The sequence below is a fragment of the Ascaphus truei genome, chromosome 1 (assembly GCF_040206685.1).
Source record: "Ascaphus truei isolate aAscTru1 chromosome 1, aAscTru1.hap1, whole genome shotgun sequence".
Taxonomy (NCBI): Eukaryota; Metazoa; Chordata; class Amphibia; order Anura; family Ascaphidae; genus Ascaphus; species Ascaphus truei.
The window spans coordinates 115,595,223-115,619,810 of NC_134483.1; the positions used below are offsets into that span (position 1 = coordinate 115,595,223).

General features: G+C 44.0%; 1 protein-coding gene across 2 annotated transcripts in view; it reads right to left on the bottom strand.

Annotated features, from left to right (window-relative positions):
• The window catches only part of ST8SIA4 (ST8 alpha-N-acetyl-neuraminide alpha-2,8-sialyltransferase 4), a 200,978-nt gene that overhangs the window by 140,018 nt on the left and 36,372 nt on the right, over positions 1-24,588 (bottom strand). For both annotated transcript variants that reach the window (XM_075593531.1, XM_075593541.1), the window contains exon 3: positions 22,500-22,757. In XM_075593531.1, coding sequence (XP_075449646.1) covers positions 22,500-22,757 — 258 coding nt within the window. The remainder of the gene's footprint in view (positions 1-22,499; positions 22,758-24,588) is intronic.

Genomic DNA, 24,588 nt, shown 5'->3' on the forward strand with positions numbered 1-24,588 from the left:
CATACATACTCTGGACCCATTGCGTACGTTAATGCGGGGCATGCCTGTAGTTAGTAATAATGTTGAAAAACCTCTATTGTAAATATCTCATCCCGGTTCAGCAGTTTGTTTTAGAGTACAGTATCTAGTTTTGGTCACCTAGTCTTGAGAAACTGTCACAGAGGTAAATGTGATAAGTGCTTAGGAATAACTGTTCTAGCTGTGTGACTAAAATGTTCACAGAATTGGTTACAAGATCATTATCAGTACTGAGGACTCTTCAAACTTGTATTTGTGTAGATGACTGCAATAACTATTATAGCGGTTGCAACAATAATAATAAGGCTTCTATATCTTGGTACTATATACTATTGTAAAAATGAAATGACTCAAATAATGAGTAGACTGATGTAAACCTATGAAATATGAAGAGTGAGATGACAGAAGGTAGCTGTTAGTAGTTCCGCGGCCTGCAGGTTGCTATCACTCCCACGTAGCTGCAAGTGCTGATTCCGAGCTCCACAATCCAGTCCTGATGACTCACGGTGTGTGTGTCGGTATGTATCTGTGACATTCAAATACACCTACACACTGAGGCAGACCCACTAACACTGAGGCAGACACCCTGAGTAAGGCACATTGATATTGCAGCAAACACAAACAATAATACCCACAATAACATTCCTTCCCCCCTCTGCCACAGTGTATAAATTGAGAGCAGGGGTGGTCCTTGCTCTGCCCTCGGCCCTTGTTCAGCTCTGCCCCCTGCTCCTGATTCCCCTGCACTCCTCACTGAGTGGCGCAGTGTGACTTAACCCAGTCACCACCATGGCCACTCACAGCGCGGTTGATCCGGATTTGATATCGCTTTGGTAAAGTAGAATAAGTATAATAGTGTTTTTTTATGTTGGCCATTAGCCCTATTAACCATCTTTGTCTAGTACAGCTAATGGCCAGTACTATAGAGGGGAGAATAGGTTGTTTAGGGGTGGTGGTGATAAGGGGGGTAGGTTATACAGGTAGGTGCCCTTAGGAGGGATGTTAGGCAGCCAGAAAGTATTAGGCAGGGTGGTTAACCCTTTGTATGCTATATCGGTTGTACCGCTATGACATACAATGGGTAGTAAGGTATTGTGTATTAACCTCTTGGTTTCCTTGGTGACAATGCACGCATGCATAATGCATAATGCATGCCTTCATGGCCACTATGGCTTCAAAGAGATTAATACACTGGTCTTGGATACAATTTGTGGCCTAGTTCAGGGTATTCACTTTGGCTTCCTACATTACCACGGTAATATATGAAGCCAAAGTGGTGCACTTCAGATCCATGGACAAGGCCAATAAAACTCTGCTTCAGGCATAACCATAACCTAAAATAACATAGTGTTAAGTCCTGCATGAACTTTAACGGCCTGCTGTAGAAGTGAGTTTAGGTGGTCCACATTTCTTTTGCATACCATTAATACTAACGTCCGTTAAAGTTAACGGCAGTCATCTTATCATTAAGACAGCACTTAATGCATCGTTAGGAAGCTTTGAAGAACCCCCTAAGAACTCAACGAGATATTAACTTCAGTTAACATCTTGTTAAGTCACTAATGGAGCTTTTTTTTATCTATCCATATATACTATTGCAAATATTTATTCTCCCAATACTAATCAATGAGATTTTATCCAAAAGGTCCCTGAAACCTCGCTGCACTTCGCAGAGGTCTAATTTTGCTTTCTGGTGACTTTAACCTAGCGATGAATATAAATTTAGATCAATCCTTCTATGCAGGGCACGAAACAGAATGTCTTTTGAGAATATCATGAAAGATCTGGCTTTAATAGATGCTTGAAAGAGTATAAATATTAATGTGGACTCTTCTCCCCATGCTTCTTATTCTAGGATTGATTATATCTTTATAGATATTAAATTGATCTCTTCTCTTATTAATGCTAGCATCAGTCTAATCAACCATGCTCCTATAGAAAATACACAAAATTATCCTCGCTTATGCTCTTACAGACCCCTTTGGAGATTAAATGACTCAATTCTAGATTTCTCTGGGAATGAAGAGCATTTCAAGAATAATTCTCTCTTAACATGTCAAATAAGGTTAGTGAATTTACCTTTTGGCTAGCACATAAATCTGTTATGAAAGGATATATTACAAACTTCAAAGGGAACTCGCTGGGCTTGAAGCATTAATTAAGCAATCTACTACTAAGAAGCTAGAAAAAACATATAACCACTCTAAGAACTAAGCTCAACTCCCTTCTCATGGAAAGAGTAGAAAGATCACTAAATTGGACAAAATAAAAGTTTTATACTAAAGGAAATAAGGCAGATAAACTTACGAAAATAAATAAATAATAGAACGATTCAATTAAGAATCAAAACAACAATTTGATTTATAACCTTTCTGTAATTATTGGAATTTTTGCTAAATGCTATTTGGATCTTTATCATCTAAATGTAAAGGAAGATACTGATCACACTAAACCTGGACTTTTAGATACATTCTTGAGCAATATTCCTATACTAAGGGTTAGTTAATTTGACCAGGCAACAAAAAGTGCTCCTTTAACATTGGAAGTAGTATCTTCAGCTATAGAAGATCTTACAATTTCTAAGTCACCAGGCTCAATTTTCCAATTAAATATTGTGGCTATTTTATCTCCTCACCTTGGTCTTACGTTCAGTAAATGTATATCTCTCTCTAAACTTCCTTCTAAGATGTTGTATGCAAAAATAGTCACACTCCCTAGGGAAGAAAAACATCACAATATTTGTTCAAATTATAGACCCATATCTTTATTTAACACATACAAAATTGTATGCTAAAATTCTAGCGGATAGACTGAGGGAGGTTCTCACTTTTCCAATACACCCTGATCAGGTAAGCTTTATCCAAGGAGGCAACGGTCCAATAAAATTCCCTTAGTTCTTCTCTCTTTGGATGTAGAGAAAGCTGTCGATAGATTGAACTGGACATATATATGTTTAAAATTTTGAAAGCCTTTGGTTTTGTTGGGTATTTTTTAATGGCCATATCTGCCCTATATGATTCTCGTTCTACGAGGGTTGCAGCTGGTATTATGTCTGAACCTTTTCCATTATATAATTGCATGAGGCATGAGCATGAGCATGAGCTATAAGTATAAGGGGCAATCCAGACATTTTATGAATACAGCTAAGTCAGGGCGAATATAAATTGATTCTATTTAATGATGATATTCTCTTAACATATGAAATTTACAGCTATTATTTCACAATTTTCGTGCGATTTTAGATTTTAAAATGAACTCCAATAAAGCCAAGGCCTTTGCTATAGGGGTACAACAGGCCCTGGAAAATGTTTTTGAATCCTCACTCTCTTGCAAATTGAAAAGTGTAACTATGATATATTTTGGCATTAATATTACCAAAGGTCCAACTAAAATTTTCATAGAAAATTATTCCCCTTTGTTTAAGACACTCTTAAAAAACATAAACTCTTGGGACAAGTCTGAAATCTCTTGGTTGGGTAGAATCGCAACAGTCAAGATGAATATCCTGCCTACGTTACTATATTTCTTCCAGACCCCCCCGCCGATAACAGTTCCTCAAATACAAATACATTTATATGGTTAATGAACAAACCGAGAACATCCACAAATATACTATAAAGACCAACTATTAATGGAGGCCTGACTCTGTCAAATTTTACTCTTTATTTTGCAGTGTCGAGTTCACTGCTATCAAAGATTGGCATCATTCTACTGATTCTAAAAGATGGGTGGAAATTTAACATATGTTGATATCTCCTTTTTTACAGATGTAGCACTATTTACTTTCGTGTCGGCGCGAGGAAAAGTGCTGACGAACGGAGCCTGAACACGACCCAATTGCAGTCCTTCAATGCTCACAAACAAAAATAGAAACAAGGCAGAGCACTGCCAAAAGTGCAAGGGGGATGCTCACATAGATAAAGTAGATTTTATTGGATCACATAAGACACTAGATACAGAAAATAAAGCACCTACGCGTTTCGGGCTAGCACGCCCTTTATCAAGGTGTAGTAACTGTAGTTTAAAACCGTCATTATATGTGCACAATCTCACGCCAGTGGGTGACGTCACGCATCAACAACCAATGAGCTTTGCGCTGCTCCGAGAATAGAGACAGCAGCAGCTCCCATTGGTGCTTCATACATTTGAACATTAGTAACTTTATTAAACAGCAGATACATGTATGAGCAATGAAGACACAGAATGAGCAACATACTAACAACCATACACAGTGTGCACGGAGGAATACGAGCCATAGCAAAAACCTTTGAGATCACTTAAAAGAATGCTGACATACTTCACACACTGGTTGGCTGCGCAAATATAATAAATGCCATTCAAAACAAACTTGGTGATACATAGATGGCAGAAAAATAACAAATATGTATAAATAAAGAAAGGAAAAATAATAATAAATAGAAAAAATATGAATATTCAGATAATGAAAGAAACAAGAAGCAATTCCCAAGGGTCAATTCATGAGAGCAAGAAGAAATTGCTCGAGTGAAGTAGATTTTCAAATACAATCTAAAGATCTTTATGAAAGATTTCTAGCCAGGGGTTACAAGTCTGAGGACTTGCTTGCAACTTGGGGGGGGGGGGAGGTGAGTCACACGGAAAGAGACAAGCTATTAATTAGAAAACCAAGGAGAGCCTCTACTCTCCAGGGTCCATTGTTCATTAACCGGTTTAGCTGGCAGGCCAACCAAATAAAAGAAATCGTGAAGAAACATTGGGACCTCCTGCGCCTAGATACGGTTTTGGGACCTGGCTTGCAGGATGGCTCTAATGTGGTTTTCAGGAGGGCCAAAACAATAATTCTTTATCACCCAGTCTTTTCTCATCAGAAGTACATAAACCCATTCAATCGACTCGTGGGTCGTATAGGTGTGGTGCCTGTAAAATTTGTAAATTTATGACACCGACTAAAACTTTTCAGTCCAGTTACTGATGAAACTTTCCATATTCACCACTTTATCAATTGTAAAAATTAATTTGTTATTTACCTTCTCACCTGCAGCTGCGGTAAGCAGTATGTTGGACGGACTAAGCGTTGTTTAAAAGTTTGTATCATGGAAGATGTACGACTTCTAGATCACAAATACATTATTCAATCAGTTCCAAAGCACTGTTCACATTGCAGTAGGGGAGATAGTAAATATCTAAAATGTTGTGGTTTTGAATATATTCCTCCACTTACTAGAGGAGGCAACCGCACTAGGAGGCTGGATCAGAGGGAGGCTGTTACGCCGGTGCTGCCAGCAGACCAGACTCTTCCCTTATACTGAGGTGGGGATGTGTATGTGCACGCACCCGCAGCAGAAGGAGCGTGTCCGGAGTGTGGTGTTTTGGCGTTGCCAGGCCAGGTGGGAATAGGTGTAGCAATACTTGCCGGTACCGGTACAGAAGAGACGGAGTCGTTGCCGTAAGCCAAGGTCAGGGAAAGAGAGATCCGGAAGGTCGAGGTCCAAGCTGTGGTCGATGGATGAGAGAAGCTGCAAGGTCAAGTGGGAGCTGGGGTCCAGAGCCAGAGAGGAACGTCCGCCAAGCCGGGTCGCAACCTGAAGAAACGAAGAGTAAAGGGAGAGCCAGAATAGACGTCCGTAAGCAGAGACTATGTCGAGCGAAGTGGGAATGGCAAGACAGGCATTATATAGTGCGGCTGGCGAATAGGAAAAGGAGGCAGACCTGGAGGAGTGCATGGAGCTGTCCTGGATAGGTTGCCTAGAGAAGAATGCAGGTGAGCAGTCTTAGGGCATGATTGTAGGCTGTGTGTGTGTTGGGGGCGGGGCCTCACTGCAGGAGCAGTGAATAAATTAACTAGATCCGGTGCGCGCTCCGTAACGAGGGGGAGCACGTGCCCATGAGCAGCAGCAGCCGCCATAGCCCAGCCGCCTGTGGAACAGCAGCCGCCCGCCGGGGACGAGGAGGGAGTCCCCCAACCACGGGGACCGGACGGGACTGGCGAGGGGGACGCCCTGCAGCAGCGGGCGCAACATGATAAGGGGAGGTCACGCTGCGGCCGTCGTGACCCCCGAATCCTCACAGTACCCCCCCCTTCAGGGTCGGCCTCAGGACGATCCTCCCATGGTTTAGACGGAAACTTCTTTCAGAAACGTTTGAGAAGCCCAGGTGCATGAATGTCTTTAAGAGATACCCATGATCTCTCTTCGGGTCCAAAGCCCTTCCAATGGACCAAGAATTGAACCTTACCTCTCGAGAGGTGGGAATCCAGTATGGCTTGGACCTCATACTCTTCGTTGCCCTGTATGATAACTGGGTCTGGTCTCAGAGTGTGGTCCGGAAAGAGAGGACTGGAAATGAACGGCTTGAGAAGAGATGTGTGAAAAACATTAGGAATTCTCATGCTTTTAGGTAATTGAAGACGGAAGGCCAACAGGTTCACCTGCACCACGATAGGAAAGGGCCCAAGAAACCTAGGTGCCAATTTAGGGGAAGGGGTTTTGAGGTGGATATTTTTAGTAGACAACCATACCTTGTCCCCTGGTTTGTAGTTGGGTGCAGGTCGGCGGCAGCGGTCAGCCTGGATTTTAGAAGTCAGGGAGGCCTTTTGAAGTGCGATTGAATTCTAGCCCAAGAGTCCAGTAGGAGGGAGATGTGTTCATCCACAGCTGGAACTCCAGAGAAGATATTGGAAATAGGTAGGCGAGCCGGGTGAAAGCCGTAATTAATAAAGAAAGGTGTCTCACCAGTAGATTCATTCCTGGAGGAATTAAAGGCATACTCAGCCCAGGGAAGTAATTCCGCCCAGTCATCCTGGGAGTCAGAGACAAAACACCTTAAATACTTCTCGAGAGATTGATTAACCCTCTTGGTCTGTCCACTAGATTGAGGGTGATATCCCGAAGAGAAGGAGGAAGCAATGCCCAGTGTTCTGGTGAAGGTCCTCCAGAATCTGGAAACGAATTGAGAGCCACGATCCGATACGATGGATGTGGGTATGCCATGGATCCGGAAAATCTCTTTGTAGAAAATATTGGCTAGGGTGGGTGAGGAGGGTAATCCTTTGAGAGGAATAAAATGTGCCATCTTGGAAAACCGATCCACCACTACTAGAATGGTGTTCATGCCAATCGACCTAGGCAATTCGACAATAAAGTCCATGGATATGTGAGACCAGGGGCGCTCCGGGATGGGTAAGAGCAAAAGAAGACCTTGGGGACAGGCCCGGGTAAATTCAAGGATGGATTTGGCCATATTGGGCCACCAGAAGGTGCGACGGATGAGATCCAAAGTCTTCTTGAAACCCGGATGTCCTGCCGAACGGGAAGCATGCCCCCATTCCAGAATCTCAGGAATAAACTTGGACTCCACATATAAGGTGTATTTCGGGATCTCAAGATCGCTAGGAAGGTGTCTTTGAGACTTGATGATCTTCTCAAGATTCTTGAATGAAGCGACCGCGAGGATCTTTTGCTTGGGAAGGATAGACTCGTTAGTTTTCTCTCCGGTCTCTCTTCAGAAGAATATTGTCTAGAGAGAGCATCCGCCTTGACGTTCTTAGTGCCGGGAATGTAAGACAAAATAAAATTAAACCTGGAGAAAAATAACGACCAGCGGGCTTGGCGGGGGCCCAAGTGGCGGGCATTCTCGATGTATAAAAGATTTTGTGGTCCGTGAGAATAGTGAAAGGCTCTTTTGACCCCTCCAACAGATGCCTCCATTCCTGAAGGGCCAACTTGACGGCCAAAAGTTCCCTATTGCCCACATCATAGTTCCTCTCAGCTGGGGAAAACTTCTTAGAGAAAAAACCGCAAGGGTGAAGTTTATCCTGGGGAGAAAATCTCTGGGATAATACTGCGCCGGCCCCGCTGTCCGAAGCATCTACCTCTAGGGTGAATGAAAAATTGGTGTCCAGGTGTCGGAGGATGGGAGCTGAGACAAATGCTTGTTTCAACGTTTCGAAAGCTGTGACTGCCTCAGGAGACCAAGACGAAGGATCAGCTCCTTTTTGGTTCAGTGCCGTGATCGGAGCGATGATGGTGGAGAAGTTACGAATAAACTTCCGGTAATAATTGGAAAAGCCTAGGAACCGCTGAATTGAGGGAGTCGGGTTGCGGCCAATCCACTACGGCTTTAAGTTTCTCAGGGTCCATGGCCAATCTCGTGTTGGAAATAATATACCCAAGAAAAGAGGTGGTAGACTGGTGAAAGAGACATTTTTCCATCTTGGCAAACAATCGGTTCTCTCGGAGGCGGAAGAGTACAAACTTAGTATGGATGATATGATCCTGTAGATTCTTGGAAAAAATAAGGATGTCATCCAGATAAACAATTACAAAACAATTAAGGACATCCCGAAAGATGTCATTGATAAAGTCCTGAAAAACCGCCGGGGCGTTGCATAAGCCGAATGGCATCACGAGATATTCGTAGTGGCCGCTATGGGTGTTGAAGGCGGTCTTCCATTCGTCGCCCTCCCGGATGCGAATAAGATTATACACCTCGCGAAGGTCAAGGTTGGAGAACAGGTTAGCACCTTGAAGTCTGTCGAAGAGTTCAGAGATGAGTGGAAGTGGGTAACAGTTCTTCACCGTAATGCGGTTCAGTCCCCGGTAGTCTATACACGGTCTGAGAGTACCGTCCTTTTTCTTGACGAAAAAGAATCCAGCCCCCGCGGGCGAATTGGAATGCCGTATAAAGCCCCGCTTCAGGTTCTCGCGGATATATTCGTTCATGGCTTCCGTCTCAGGTAGAGAGAGGGGATAGGATTTGGATTTGGGCAATATGTAACCAAGTCTATCGGACAATCGTATGATCTGTGAGGAGGTAGTAGTTCGGATTGAGTTTTGCTGAAGACATCCAGAAAATCAGTATACGGAGCGGGTAAATCTCCCTTAGGGTTGGATGTATTGGCCAGCAGTTGAGGCGGAAGTACAGCTGGTGGGGATGACTCCTCTGACCTTGACCTCCAGATAATGGGATCTTGGGATGTCCAGTTGATATGAGGATTGTGCTTCTGCAACCAAGGTAAGCCAAGGGTGACTGGTGTTCTGGGTGCATGAATTACATCAAAGGCCAGGGTCTCCTTGTGGGAATGAGAGGAAAGGGTAAGAGGGCAAGTCTCCAAGGAAATGTATGCCGGGGTGAGCGGACGGCCTTCGATCCTGAACAAGGCAACAGGAGACATCTTCCTAACGAGTGGAATCTGGTTCACGAAATTTCCTCCCGCGCCGGAATCGATAAATGCCGCAGTGGAGGTGCAGAAGGTAGGACCCGAGAGGGAGATGGGAATGGTCAACTTTTTGGGAAGTTCCTTCCTGGAAAGGGGACAAGGAGATTTAGCACCCAGGGAGAGCCTCTTCGTACTCACTGGGTTTGGTCGTTTCCCGGGCATGGACATTCACGGACCAGATGCTCGGAGGACCTGCAGTAATAACATAACCCACCGGCTTGGCGAGCTTGGCGTATCGGTGCCCGGGGACGCTGGACTCCAAGTTGCATTGGCTCCGGAGCCTCCAGAGCGGGCAGCGGGGAGACGGCAGATCCTGTGGTTGAAGAGAATCTGGGAAAAGGAGCATGGAAGGGCATAAATCGGGGATGAAGGCGCTGATCCACTCGATTGGCTTGGGAGATGAGTTCCTCCAGAAGCCCTGGCCTGGGTTGTGAGGAGAGCTCGTCCTTCACAGAATCCGTTAAGCCCCGCCAGAAGATGGAAACTAAAGCCTCCTGGTACCATCGTGTCTCAGCTGCTATGGTCCTGAACTCCAAGGCATAATGGGCCATGGAAAGACGTCCCTGAGAAAGCTCAAGCAAAGAGTCAGAGGCAGTTTCTTGGCGTGCGGGGGTATCGAAGACCTGTCGAAAGTCTCGTTTAAAGGCCGCGTAATCGCGGGTGATTTCGGGACGTAGTTCCCAAATCGGGGAGGCCCATGCCAGCTCATTCCCGGTGAGAAGGCTGTACACATATGCCACTTTCTTACGACCAGTGGAATACTGCTGCGGGGCCATCTCAAACGGAATCTCGCATTGATTGAGAAACCGCGACAGGCGTGCGGATCCTCCGCAAAGGGTTTAGGTGCCGGGATCTTCGGGCCTGAGGTCGCGGCGGATACTGGTTCTGCCGACAGCGGCGGTGCGGCCACAGGTGGTGCCTGAAATGAAAGGTCCTGTACCTGTTGAGTGAGGAGAGCATTTGATCAGTTAGGGCCTGGACTTGTTGATACATGGCCATCATCATGGAGGCCATGTCAGTCTGGTCTGCGTCTTGTGGGGTCGACATAATCTTACGCCGGTGCTGCCCGCAGACCAGACTCGTCCCTTATACTGAGGTGGGGATGTATATGTGCACGCACCCGCAGCAGAAGGAGCGTGTCCGGAGTGTGGTATTTTGGCGTTGCCAGGCCAGGTGGGAAAAGGTGTAGCAATACTTGCCGGTACCGGTACAGAAGAGACGGAGTCGTTGCCGTAAGCCAAGGTCAGGGAAAGAGAGATCCGGGCGGTCGAGGTGCAAGCTGTGGTCGAGGGATGAGAGAAGCTGCAAGGTCAAGTGGGAGCCGGGGTCCAGAGCCAGAGAGGAACGTCCGCCAAGCCGGGTCACAACCTGAAGAAACGAAGAGCAAAGGGAGAGCCAGAATAGACGTCCGTAAGCAGAAACTATGTTGAGCGAAGTGGGAATGGCAAGACAGGCATTATATAGTGCGGCTGGCGAATAGGAAAAGGAGGCAGACCTGGAGGAGTGCATGGAGCTGTCCTGGATAGGCTGCCTAGAGAAGAATGCAGATGAGCAGTCTTAGAGCATGATTGTAGGCTGTGTGTGTGTTGGGGGCGGGGCCTCACTGCAGGAGCAGTGAATAAATTAACTAGATCCGGCGCGCGCTCCGTAACGAGGGGGAGCACGCGCCCATGAGCAGCAGCAGCCGCTATAGCCCCAGCCGCCTGCGGAACAGCAGCTGCCCACCGGGGACGAGGAGGGAGTCCCCCAACCACAGGGACCGGACGGGACCGGCGAGGGGGATGCCCTGCAGCAGCGGGCGCAACATGAGGTGAGGGGAGGTCACGCTGCGGCCGTCGTGACCCACGAATCCTCACAGAGGCTTACTGGATATTCATTTTGAAAACCCAGGTCCCGTTCGATTTAAATACGGATTGGGACCTGGGCCACTTCTTGTGATCCAGTGACCCTTCCTCTGTTCTTCAGGTACCTTTTGCAGTCTCCAAAACATTTGGTTCAATCTCTAAGGGAGATTGTATACCGTTGGTGTAAGATTTTACAGGTACAAGCATTCTGGGATATTGATCCATGCACAATTTATAATGCTTGGAATGCTATATGTACCTCTGATGATCCTCTTTGAGGATTGATATTTTTTCAATGTATATACTGGTTTTCCTTGCAATCTTTGGGCACTTGACTATTTGACACCTGAGGAAGCCGGTTGCCCGATTAAACACGTAGGGCGGTCTTTTGCATAATTTTACTGAGCCTAAGAGAACCTCGCCCAGCCTATACCTGTATATTCTCAGACCATCGTCATATATTCCACCATTGGTTCCTAATGCTGGAGGAATTTGGAGTGTGTGAGTGCATTTGACGCTGGTTAAAATCAGCTATGGATTTTTTTGTCATACTGTGCTGCACTATTTTGTGTTTTTCTCTTTTCACTTATTGCAAGAGAGCTGCGCTAATATTTTGTCCTGTATTATTAAATGCTTGAATGGATTTGACATACCTAAAGATCTGTTGTGACACTTTTGAATAAAATAATTTGCGAAGTTCCCAAAATATCCCAAATATTGATTTTGCAAATCCTATCAGCTACTAGATATTCCATTGTTATTAGAGCCATGGGGAACCCTCTTCTCTTAATATAATTTTTCTTAATGAGGTTAAACTCACTCACGAGCCTGCTAATTGGAATTTTTGATACGTTTTGTAATTTATGGTACAGTACTCATGGGAGAACTGAAGGTGTTCAATGGATTGAAGAATAGTAGAGGTGTTCGCAGGGGTAATTAATTCACTCATATTATTTTCCTCACTTTTAATTAGCTCATTTTTAATAAGATATTTTTGCATTTGCCCTTGAGTTTCAAATCTGTTTGATGTGTACAAAAAAAAACTGTTTGTCTGTTTCTGCATTGTACAATGTTGCTCCTCTCCCCATCTCCCTTTAATGTTTCTTCTGTATCCCTTTCCCCACCCTTTGTTTCTTATTGCAGTTGAACTAAGAGCTGTTAAATATTTCAATAACTAAACAGTATTAAAAAACATAAAAAATGGCTGGCCCAGCAGTTTCGTTGTGTTGATTTCCTCTGTAACTCAAAATCATTGGAAGAACAACTTATAACAAATGAAAAACAGCCTAAGAGTTATTTAATTTGCTTGCACATCTAATCATCCTAAAAAAGGAAGAGGGTAATGTTATTTGTGCTCTTCTTTGTTGTCTGCTTCCTGCTAGGCATTTTTAGCCCTTTAGTCCTCTCCCTTGTCCCTCTCCTAGCTACACCCGTCCACCTTCCCACTGGTAGGGACACCTGGCTGAGGAATGCCTGGCCTGTATTTCAAGCGTATTAATCCTCCAATGTTCCTTTCTGGGTTATCCCCAAACATCCCCATTCTGTATACGACAACTGCGGTGGGGGCCAATCCATCCCAGCATATGCTGGCCTTTTGGCTATGGCCCATATCAGATCTGTGTCAATTCCAGCATCTACTGGTCCTTAGAGAGGACAGGGGGGGGAGGAGACAGGGAGGAGAGATGATGGGGGGAAAGGGAGGAAAGGGGATGGGGAGAGGGAGGATAAAGGATGGGGGAGAGTGAAGAGAGAGAATGGGGGGAGAGAAGATGGGGGGTGGGGAAAGTGGGAGGGGAGCGGTAGGACAGGGGAGAGGGAGGAGAGAGGATGGGGGAGAGAGGGAGGAGAGAGGTGGGGAGGGAGAAGAGAGGGTGGGGAGAGGGAGGAGATAGGATGGGGGGGAAAGGGAGGAGAGAGGATGGTGGGGATAGAGGATGGTGGGGGGAAAGTGGGAGGGGAGAGACAGAATGGTGGGAGAGGGACGGGAGAGGGAGGATGGGGGAGAGGGAAAAAAGCAACAACAAAAAAAAGTGGGGGCTGTGTTTGATTTATTTTTATTTTTTAATATTTTTTAATGTGTCCCGGTTTTTACATTTGAAAATCTGATCACCCTATCCTTTCCTCTCTTTCTACACAGAATAAGCCATAACCTAGAGTTCACAGTTTCTTACTAACACAGAGGTGGTTGATGGGCTTACCCCGTTCAAAACCAGTATACAAATGTGCAGTCCTATTTCCATTTGAATTATGCACTTACATTTCCATATTGCTGAGCAGAGCAGAGAACAGACTAACAAATCTGGCTATAGAATGAATACCTGTTTAGTAAGTCCCCTCTTATATTAATCTTAAATCTAATTTTCGCTAGTAGTTGTTTAGTATTGCAGAGGTCTATTTTACTAATCTAGTAGGTGGAACTGAGGATCTAAATTACTCTCAAATGTTGATTACTGAGCAATGCTATTCCATAGATATGTTTTCCTAGTAGTATTACAATTTTTGATCCCAGAAAAGCATACAAGAGAATATCCATCCGTAGAATATCTACTGTATAGAGCTGACCCTGCCATACGTCACACAGAAAATACTCTCAGTATTCTCAGAGCAGGTACTCTCAGACAGACAACATACTGTAGGAGAAGAGTGTAAAAGGTGAGAAAAATGTAATAAACTATTTTAAGGGTCTTTAATACTATTTAAATGCTATTATGGCCAGTCTATTTTTCTTAAGATACTGCGGGTACAAAACTGCTGATCCATAATACCATATTATGTAATTTGCAATATAAATTGTGTGGAATTATCTGAGCTGAATAAATAAAAGGTTAATTTCAATTTTACACTATAAAGACAAGAGATACATTGGTACTCGATCTCCTCTGTCATAACCAACTAAAAGTTCTAAAAATTACAATCTAACTTACTATTTTACCAAGGTCAAAGCCATTTTAAGTACTGGCAAGTCTATTTTCACAGCCTTGAGAGATCCGATGGACATCTATAGCACCGTGCAGCTGTAGAATTTGCTTTTAACAGTTATTGCATAACATATCTGGACACTGGAGACTGATTACCTGACATACATTCTTCAGAAAACCTTCATCACTTTAGAAATTCAAAGAAGTTCACACACTTCACCTGGATAAAAGTTAGCAGTTCACCTCAAAAAATGTATATTGAATTCAATTATGTGGCTCGAGGTTCCGCTGTTTTAAGGCATGTACAGTAGTGACCGATGACACAATATACCTGAATATAGACATAACATGCAGGCAATTAGTAACAACAATATTGTTCCAACATTAAAAACTTTATGCTAAATATTTTTGCAAAAATATTGTATCTTTCTCTTTCAGTATAAACGTAATCTGCTTGACACTGTAATTGAAGGTGGCAGACATAGAGATAGAATTTATATGTCCACTTTGCACATACTTTATTGTTTCTTCTCTTTTAGGCCAGGATTACTAAGCACTGGTGCAGGGTATCACATGCCAATCCAGCGTTAACTGATACTGAAGTCACCAGGTGAATCTGGCCTTAAACCCTTCTCTCCCATTTGTCTGTCTTTTTTTTTTTTTATGTATGAAATTCACTTTTATGCTGTTTTTTTTTGGATTTTGCAATGATTATCTATCTCTATATCCCCCCCCCTCTCTCTCTTTTTAACTAATCTTGGCTTTATTCATTAAGCTGCAATTCAGCCAATCCCAACGAAATTGAGAGAAAACTGCCATTAAAGTCAATAGCCGGCTTTTCGCAATTGTTTATTGATTGATAGCATCTCAGCTTAATGAATAAGGGCCGTGTCTTCAAATATTTTCTCCTTCACTTTGTTTCCACTGTTTTATCTCCCTTTATCCTCACCAACCCTTTTTTTTTATATTTTGTTTCCCCCTCCTATAGATAAATAACGCCATCTTTCTTTATTAAAAACATATGCAACAGGGTATGTCCCATATTACCTTTCTTTCCCCCTGTTATCTCTGTTATGTAAGTCCTGTTAGCTACAGACAGTAACAGGTTAAATCTATGGGCTCTTGACCCCCATATGCCCCTCTTGTGAGTGATGGAAGTAAGGTGGTGACTCATGGCCTGTGTAAGCCTATCAGAGATAGGTACAGTCCATGAGTCCGTCCCTTCTTGAGTCTTCCAAGTGGGTGTAGAAAAGTTAGTCAGTCTGCTTCCTGCTCCAGTGAAGAGAGAAAGAGAGAGCTATGAGTCTCTCCCATGGCGGGATGAGTGTGCTCACCGTCAGTCTTTGGACTGAGGGAACATCAGGCTCAGCCATCTAGAGGTCTGGGACCTCCAAGACTCTGCACCACTGCAGGGAGAACAAGCACTGGATGCCTGCTATGAATGCCAATAAAGATCCTTGTTCTACTATACATTCCTGTCTGAGTATCAGTCCTTGGGCAGGAGGGAGAAGAATGCAGTAGTGGGGGCTGATTTCTGGACAACCTGGAACCCACTGCGGCTGGAGGCGCTAAGCACCAGAGAAAGAACTGCAGAACAGGAACCTAATCCTGTCCTGGTCTCCATTACAATGCAGACAGCTCAGTTCTCCTGATCCAAACAGGTAGTGCACCACACTCATAGGTAGCATAGGCTGTGTAATCTCCCAGGGGGGGAGGGGGGAAACAGCGCTACATTTGGAGGCGCTGCTGATATGCAGGACAGGCTTTTAGTGTTTAGCAGAGCAGATGCAATACAGGGCAAGCTCTCAGAGAAGCGAGACTCAGTGTAGACAGAGCAAGTACCAGGAAAGAGGGAATCTAGGGGTAGTCAGGGGGAGAGTTACGTCGCAAAGACGACCTAGATGTCTCTACAGGGTGAAAGGTCTGGAGACATATGGCTTTTGCTGTGTTAAGTCGCCAAGAGGCAGGTAGTCGGGATGTCTAGGGGGTGGCCTGGTTAATGCTGTTAAGACTATCCACTAGATAGGATCCGCGATGCTGGCAGCCAAAAGGGGCGATGTAAGAGTATTGTATGGGGAGGAACCAAGAGAACTTCTAGCCAGTAACCAGATCATAGAGCCACAGGGTATTTGCACTGTGCTGTAATTGTCTGCAGAGTATAAATGGAGTTTTGCCTAGCTGAGGGATAGTTGCTGTGTCAGACTATCTGCAGCCTCTGGAAAAGTTACATGTAAACAGGTCTCAAGATGGCGTCCACTGCATGGTGGCATGTGCATGAGTTACAAAATGCTGCTCCCGCCAAGAAATTGAACCGCATGGGCTTGCAAAAGTCAATTTGCAAAAAAAGTTTGCAAATAGTTGCATCCTTTCGGCGCCAAATGCTGGCACCAAAATGACTTGCTCACGCTGAGTCATGCTTCTATCTGCGTCCTGCCAGCCCAGTGCCCTCGGAGGAATGTGTGCCTACTTCAAGAGCCGTTACCCCGACTGGTACGGTCTCCTTCATTTTCCCTGCTGCCACGGAAGCTGTGGACCCTTATCAATGTGGCCGGGTGCCCGAGTGGTCGGGTGTCACCTACTGCTGCGACACACTTTATTCGAGCAAATACCCAGTTTGTACCTGGCAGATACCTGGAATGCGCCGCTCCTCACCTCTGACAAGCCCCGTTGCGTTTGCCTTCCCAGCCATGGTTCATGCCTGGCTGACGGGCGGCTGATCTGTTAAATGATAATGATTAGGATTTAATAGGCTGCAATGCTTCGCGTGTCTACCAGATGGCATAAATTCATGAATTGTAATGCAGTATATATATATATACTGTGCAGTATTGCAGCCAGCGGGAATAAAATGCTTCAATCCTTGCCTGGAAAATAACGCAATGCACTCGGGCAGAAAACAGTCACAAACCTCAATACACCCGAGTATACCCGAATTCGTGGGACTAGCCGAGCTCGAATAAAGTGTGTCGCCAGTGTACTATGACTATCGCGGACCCTGCTGTGGGCCTGTGTGCCCTACAACGGCCAGTCCAGTCAATGACGATGGTACCGACGGTTCCAGTCTTGGGATCAGTGCCTGTCGACGCCGAAGAGGGTGAGTTGACTGCCCCAGGGGTGTCGGGTGTGAGTCCCCAGGTGACTGCAGAGCAAGGTAGCTCCATACGAATAGTCGCCCGGGCGACTGGCAAGCCCCGGCATTGCGTCCTGGCGGAGGTGTCCCCTCTATGCGAGGAAGAAGATCTCTACCGGGTGGGACCTGTGGAGAAGAGCCCATAGCCTACCTGCCATGCGGAGGGAAGTTCCAACCCGATCGCATTCATCCCTGATTCTGAGGAGGTTCCTGGTTCGGCCAAGAAGCTCTGCGACTCCAGATTACGCCGGTGCTGCTCGGACGCTGCCTGTGGAGGAACCGAGGGATGTCCCCTACCTTGTTGTGGGTGAGCCGCCTCATTCCTATTTTGTTGCAGATCCAGTTGTGGCCTACCTGGATGAGGCGCCAGGTGGGGCCTTGTCTGGTGTGCAGCTCGGTGACGAACTTCCGGTCTTACCGGAAGTGACATTATCACTGGCGCCGGGCTTGAGCTGCTCCGGTGGTCTCGTGAGACTGGCAACTAATGATGACGTCACCAACATGGTGCCCGCGGAGCCGGTTACACCACCGCTAGAACCTGAAGCGGTGAGTGTGATCCTGCTTCCACCTGAGGCTCCCTGTTTATTGACTCACTGTGAGGGTTACTGTGTCCCTACCTCCAGGCCCTTGTTCTCTCTCTGGGGCCATCGAAAGCCTCACTATACTGGACAGGTCATGGACTTTGCTACAGGAAAACAGGGAAAAAAGGGGGAGCACAGGTAGAGGAATAGTGTGATAGAATATACTGTGGAAACTACTGATAAGACTCTAATAGAGGGTGTGTGGGATAATAAAAAATGCAAACACACTTACACGGCCTTGTGTAAATGCTGTCACATCAAGGTATCTTTAATGATCTTCTTTTTTTCCTCTGTTTTTTCTTTCCTCTTTCTCTCTTTCTTTTTCTTCTATGATGATATGGACTCTCTTCCTTTTTCTTCTTTCAGTATAGTTGGGATTCTTCTGTTCGTCAGCGATTCCTCCTTCAGGCGTGGTCCTCAAATCAAACAGAGAAATGTACACATATATGAGCAATATACACATATAAATGATTAAGTGATAAGACCAGTGTTCGTACTGGACAGTGTTCAAGCGTATATAGCACCTTGGATGAACAAATAAATAAATAAATATAGACACACACGGCCCAGTGTGAGTGAAATCTATATGGGGGATGTCTCTGCTTCTTCCCATATGACGACCTGGTTCAGTCAGGGAGATCAATACTAATGTTGAACATAGGGAAATGGACAAAGGTATTTGATGATATGTAATATATAAACAATACACACAACTCACACGGCCTTGTGTGAGTGGACTCACGTAGGGGTATCTTGAGTGCTGGAGAATATAGAACAAATAAATAAATTGATACTCACACGGCCATGTGTGAGAATCTACACATAAAGGTATCTCTGGTGAGTGTTGGTCTCCCCTCCAGGGGGAGAGGTGAAAAAGCTTCTACCTCCCAGCAATGAGGCACGAGAAAATGTTCCAAAGCATAGATGTAATTTTTATTAAACTAAAAAACATTAAAAAGCAGAATTACAAAACTCTAAAAAACAATCGATAAAGAAAAGAGTGATAGATCAAACCAAATATACAGGTGCAGCCAGTCTATGCGGAGATAAACAGCGCAGGGATCGGTGCATGCAGCTAACTTAATCCGCGTCCAGAAATTTTGCTGCGTTGCTCCGTCCCCTGTTCCTAGACGGTGGCTGAAAATGTCCAAAATGCTGACTCAAACGAGCAACGCGTTTCGCCACTTTGCGGGCTTCCTCAGGCTCTGTATGGACGCGGATTAAGTTAGCTGCATGCACCGATCCCTGCGCTGTTTATCTCCGCATAGACTGGCTGCACCTGTATATTTGGTTTGATCTATCACTCTTTTCTTTATCGATTGTTTTTTAGAGTTTTGTAATTCTGCTTTTTAATGTTTTTTTAGTTTAATAAAGATTACATCTATGCTTTGGAACATTTTCTCGTGCCTCATTGCTGGGAGGTAGAAGCTTTTTCACCTCTCCCCCTGGAGGGGAGACCAACACTCACCAGAGATACCTTTATGTGTAGTTTCTCACACATGGCCGTGTGAGTATCAATTTATTTATTTGTTCTATATTCTCCAGCACTCAAGATACCCCTACGTGAGTCCACTCACACAAGGCCGTGTGAGTTGTGTGTATTGTTTATATATTACATATCATCAAATACCTTTGTCCATTTCCCTACGTTCAACATTAGTATTGATCACCCTGACTGAACCAGGTCATCATATGGGAAGAAGCAGAGACATCTCCCATATAGATTTCACTCACACTGGGCCGTGTGAGTGTCTATATTTATTTATTTATTTGTTCATCCAAGGTGCTATATACGCTTGAACACTGTCCAGTACGAACACTGGTCTTATCACTTATTCATTTATATGTGTATATTGCTCATACATGTGTACATTTCTCTGTTTCATTTGAGGACCACGCCTGAAGGAGGAATCGCTGATGAACAGAAGAATCCCAACTATACTGAAAGAAGAAAAAGGAAGAGAGTCCATATCATCATAGAAGAAAAAGAAAGAGAGAAAGAGGAAAGAAAAAAACGAGGAAAAAAAGAAGATTGTTAAAGATACCTTGATGTGACAGCATTTACACAAGGCCGTGTAAGTGTGTTTGCATTTTTTATTATCCCACACACCCTCTATTAGAGTCTTATCAGTAGTTTCCACAGTATATTCTATCACACTATTCCTCTACCTGTGCTCCCCCTTTTTTCCCTGTTTTCCTGTACCTTAAAGGATCCTGGATAGATCCTATAGGGGTCAGAGCCAAAGGAGAGACGACATCACTGAGGGGACCCCTGTACAAAACTTTACAAAAGTTGTAAAAAAATTTACATTATAACCCATCTTTATTATTTTCCTTCAAAGGGAGCGCCCGGGTTTTCTCTGCCCCATGGACTTTGATACGCCCACACCACTGGCCCTAGCATCCCATGTCCCATCCCATTTCACCCCGTGCAGGACATTGTGGACTTTGCCCAGGCCCATTCTGCCCCTGCAACTGCTCCATCCTCGACCAGTAGTTCCCAGAGGGTGAAGTACATAGACCCTGTTGTTACACCGTTTCTACTAAACACGTTCCCTGATACAAATGTGGGGAATTGGTCATGTGGGGGTGGGAGCTCTGAGGAGTCTGAGGGGGAATTTCCAGTGTCTAGCTGCGTTAAGAGACCTGGGAGTAGAGGATCGTACCATTCGTTTAAGAGGTCCTCGGGATCTCAGTCCCAAGTGTCAAATGCATCTTTGTCATCAACCTCATCTGTTCCATCATGTGCATTTTAACCTGTGCGTGCCAGACCTGCTAGTATGGGATCTGAGTCCTTATCCAAGGAAATCCGTAAATGGTGGGACCCCATGTTTAAGGGTTATGCCCCTGAAATCAAGTACACTAGGTTTGTGTTAATTAATGGCCCCATAGTTGACCATTAATCAATTTTCTTCACTTTGCATTTTCATCTCTCTCATCTCATTATTCCTTCTCATACTTATTGGTTCAATTTCTCTCTTTGCCACTAAACAACTTCCTCTTTCCTCTTTCCCTTCTTATCCATTGATTGCTTTGTATTCTTATTCTAACCAGGAACTAGACCAAGTCAGAAGTTAAGAGTAGAAAGGATAGCAATATCACTGCAATCTGCTGGAATCAAAACTCAAGGTCGGGAATAGGTTGTGTATCCCAGCACTATGTGTGTATATGTGTATATATATATAACCCCCGGGCGAGTAAATATTGGCCCAAGCAGCACACGTTTGGTACTAGGTGGCGAGTAGATTTTTTTGTGTGGCGAGTAGATTTTTTGGTGATTTGTCAACCACTGTGTGTATATATATATGTAATTGTATACCATCACTGTCCACTGTCCTCTAGGGGCTGGAACAGTGCAGTAAGTGTGCTTTCCAGTCCATAGAGAGTTAATTCCTCAAAGAGAAGCCAGCAGCAGCTGCTAACTAATGGAGTTAATCAGCCTGGTCTCAGTGAAATAAGGAAGTGTTTAAGACAAACACAGAGAGACAATGCTGGGAATCACAGGGTGAGAAACTGTTTTCCCCAGAGAAGAGGTGAGATAGAAGAGCTCCCCAGCTGTGGAAGCTGGTACAGAGGACCTACAGAGGAGTTTCTCTGGGCTAAATGTTGGGCTGAGTTCCCCTAGGAAGGAAGGACGACAAGGCCGTGCTGAAGCGTGGATGTCCTGTCCTTGACCGTGGACATACAGAGGAGAGTTTCTCTGGGCTCATGTGGGGCCGAGTTCCCTAAGAAGGAAAGGACGCAAGACCGTGCTGAAGCGGGGACGTCTGCTCCAAAGGACTTACAAACAGATAAGCAAAAACCCTTTATTATTGCTGTGTGCAAAGATTGTGCAGATTGTTGCATATGCCAGGGCATGTTTTAGGGTGGGAACTAGCTTAGCTGGCCATCCAACTAGTGAGGGCGAAAGCTACGGTGTAGTTAGCTTTCCCTAAAGGGAATCGGTGTTTATTTTATTATTTGATTTTCTTAAAGGGACGTGGGCCTGTTGTATGATTTAATCCCAATAAATAAAACCCCTGCAGTTAAACTTTATACAGTGTTTCCGGCCTTAAATTGGGACAAAAGAGACTGCAACGTGGTGTGGGCATCACAATAATATATATATATATATATATATATATATATATATATATGTTGAGTTGCTGTAAGAGATAAACACAGATGACTTTTTCACTAAACAGATTACTCCAAGAATAAAGCAATAGTGTGTTGCTAGTGATTAGTTTGATCACTGAAATGGGATGTTTTCTTTATCTCTAATTCACTCGCTTTATGGGAAAGGTTTCAACACACGTGGCACATCAGACTTCCATAAAGGACTGAATGAAAAACTATTTTGTGGGATACATTTGCCCCCCACAAATGTATTGATAGAGCCTTTTCTTCAATAGTCTTATCTACCTGTTGGCTATCAAAGTAGATGATGCTTTATCTTCCTGCACCATAAAGGTGCATAAGAAAACAAAGCTGATCAGTTAATATATTAGATTGTATGCTTTTCAAATGCTTAATTTTTCTGATTCATTTGTGTCCACGATGTACCACAAAATGAATTCATAGAACTATGTAACAGTCACAGAGCCAACTTGTCTCTTAAATGTTCAAAATCCCAATATGTTTTCATTTCCGCCAGGAAAAAAGTAACTTAAAGTAAGAGAATAATGTATTGATTGCTACAACATATCTTGATGTTAGTAGTACTCAGCAGTTCCATCCATGAATTTAATACTTAATACTAGAGCACTTGAGACTGATAAACCAACATGGAACATATAAAGTAATAATCTGTAGCAACAGATGACAGTTTACCTTATTACAAAGCCATGGCTGTCAATCTCATTGCCACATCCACTGTTGAGGAGGATTCCAGAATTGCCCACGACTGCACACGTCTTAAACCGACGGCTCTTCATTGGTGACACTTCAGGCAAAAGACTATGTAAGTTCTTTGAAATGTTTAGAGTGCGACGTCTATCCAGAACATAATGAATTACATCTCCAGGCTTGAAACTGCTTTTAACCACAGAAACGTCTCTCTCTGCATCCAAAAATCGCAGAATGTCTTTCCTGAATGTAAGGGAGAAAAAGTAGACACTGAAATAAAAGACTACACAAATCTATGTAATCATGCTCACAAAAATATAGTAAAAGAAGCACATATTCAATATGAGGATGTGTGAGGGTATTCATTTGGCTCTGACTGTGTTTAAAATTATAATCCACATGACATTCAATGATTAAAGGTTCAGTCCCACCTTACTTGTTAAAAAATGATTTTTTTCTGATTACATATTTAAGATAAGTACTATACAGTTGATAAATCATAAATATTTATTTACCTCACTTCAGTATTATTCCTCAAATTATTCCAAAAAAGGTATATGTTATTTCCAAATCCAGGGTTTAATACATTCCACAGTGCATTGGGTCCTCCTATTGGCACTCCCTAAATTCCAAAATGGTGCGCAAAGGGCAAATTCTGAGCAAATTAAGTGCACATCTGCGTCAAATGTAAGGATGAGTTCCTAACATGTGTTCAAATGATCAGATTCGAGGATTTGATGCACCTCATTATAATCTATACACTATGTAACTACTCTCAAACTTCTCTATTTGACACTCAAAAAAGTGCAAGACGATACAGATGGGGCAAATTAGAGTAATGATTTAGATATTACATTACATACGCCCATAATATATATTATCTTTAAGTATGCATGCAATGTCTTTTATATAATGTTTACCCTGTTCACTTATGTAACTGTATTTGTAACCATGTATTATTTGTCATTTTAACTCCTACAGTATGCCCAGGACATACTTGAAAACGAGAGGTAACTCTCAATGAATTACTTCCTGGTAAAACATTTTATAAATAAATAAATTACCACAAAAAAAGGAAGATCTCAGTCCTGCTTTCCATATTCCCAACATCTAGTTCAGGTAAATGATTTTTACTAGTATGTTCATAATCATTAACATTTTATTAGTTTGTTTTTTTTAAATGCCCCACGTAATGGGAACTGCCTCTTTAGGGAAGCAGTTCCAGATAGAAATTACAAAACATCAATCAGTGTAATGTGGTTCATTAGAAATATTATCACCCCTAAATTACAATGTTCACTTATTTGTTTATAGGGCTGGGAATGATACCGCTTGCATAGTAATACCGCGTTAATAAAAATGGATGTTAACTCGATACTTACCATTGTTTATTACCGCAGTTGTTTTGTCTGCAGGTGTAGCATGTGTGAAGCTGCAGAGTGGGGTGGGGCTGAGAGGCTCTCACATGCTTCAGCTTCAACCCTCCTGCTGATAATCTCCCCCAATACCTCTAAACGTCTTCCTCCCCCATAGCTCTTAATACCTTCCTCCCCCTATACTTCTTAGCCCTTTTTTTCTCTTCAACCTCCCTCAAACCCATGACTCTTAACCACCTCATCCTTTATGCCTCGGACCCTCTCCTCCCCATGCTTTTTAACCCCTTCCTAACCATGTCTCTTCACCCTCTTCTCCAATGCGTCTTAACCACATCATCCCCGTGACTCTTATCTTCCTCCTCTCTAATAACTCATCCCTTTTCTCTGCAATGCCTTTTAACCCCATTCCTCTCCCCTACCCATTAACCCCCAACTCCACCATCCTTTTTACCCCTGCCACCCCAAGCCTCATAGTCCCCTTCTCTTGTATGTCTCTTAGCCCCCTTCTCTCTCATGCCTCTTAACCCTCCTCCTCTCCCATGCTTCTTAACCCTCCTCCTTTCCCATGCCTCTTAACCCCCCTCAATCCCCTCCTCTTCCATGCCTCTTAACCCCCTTCTCTCCCATGCCTCTTAACTCCCTTCTCTCCCATGCCTCAACTCCCTCCACTCCCATGCCTCTTAACTTCCTCCACTCCA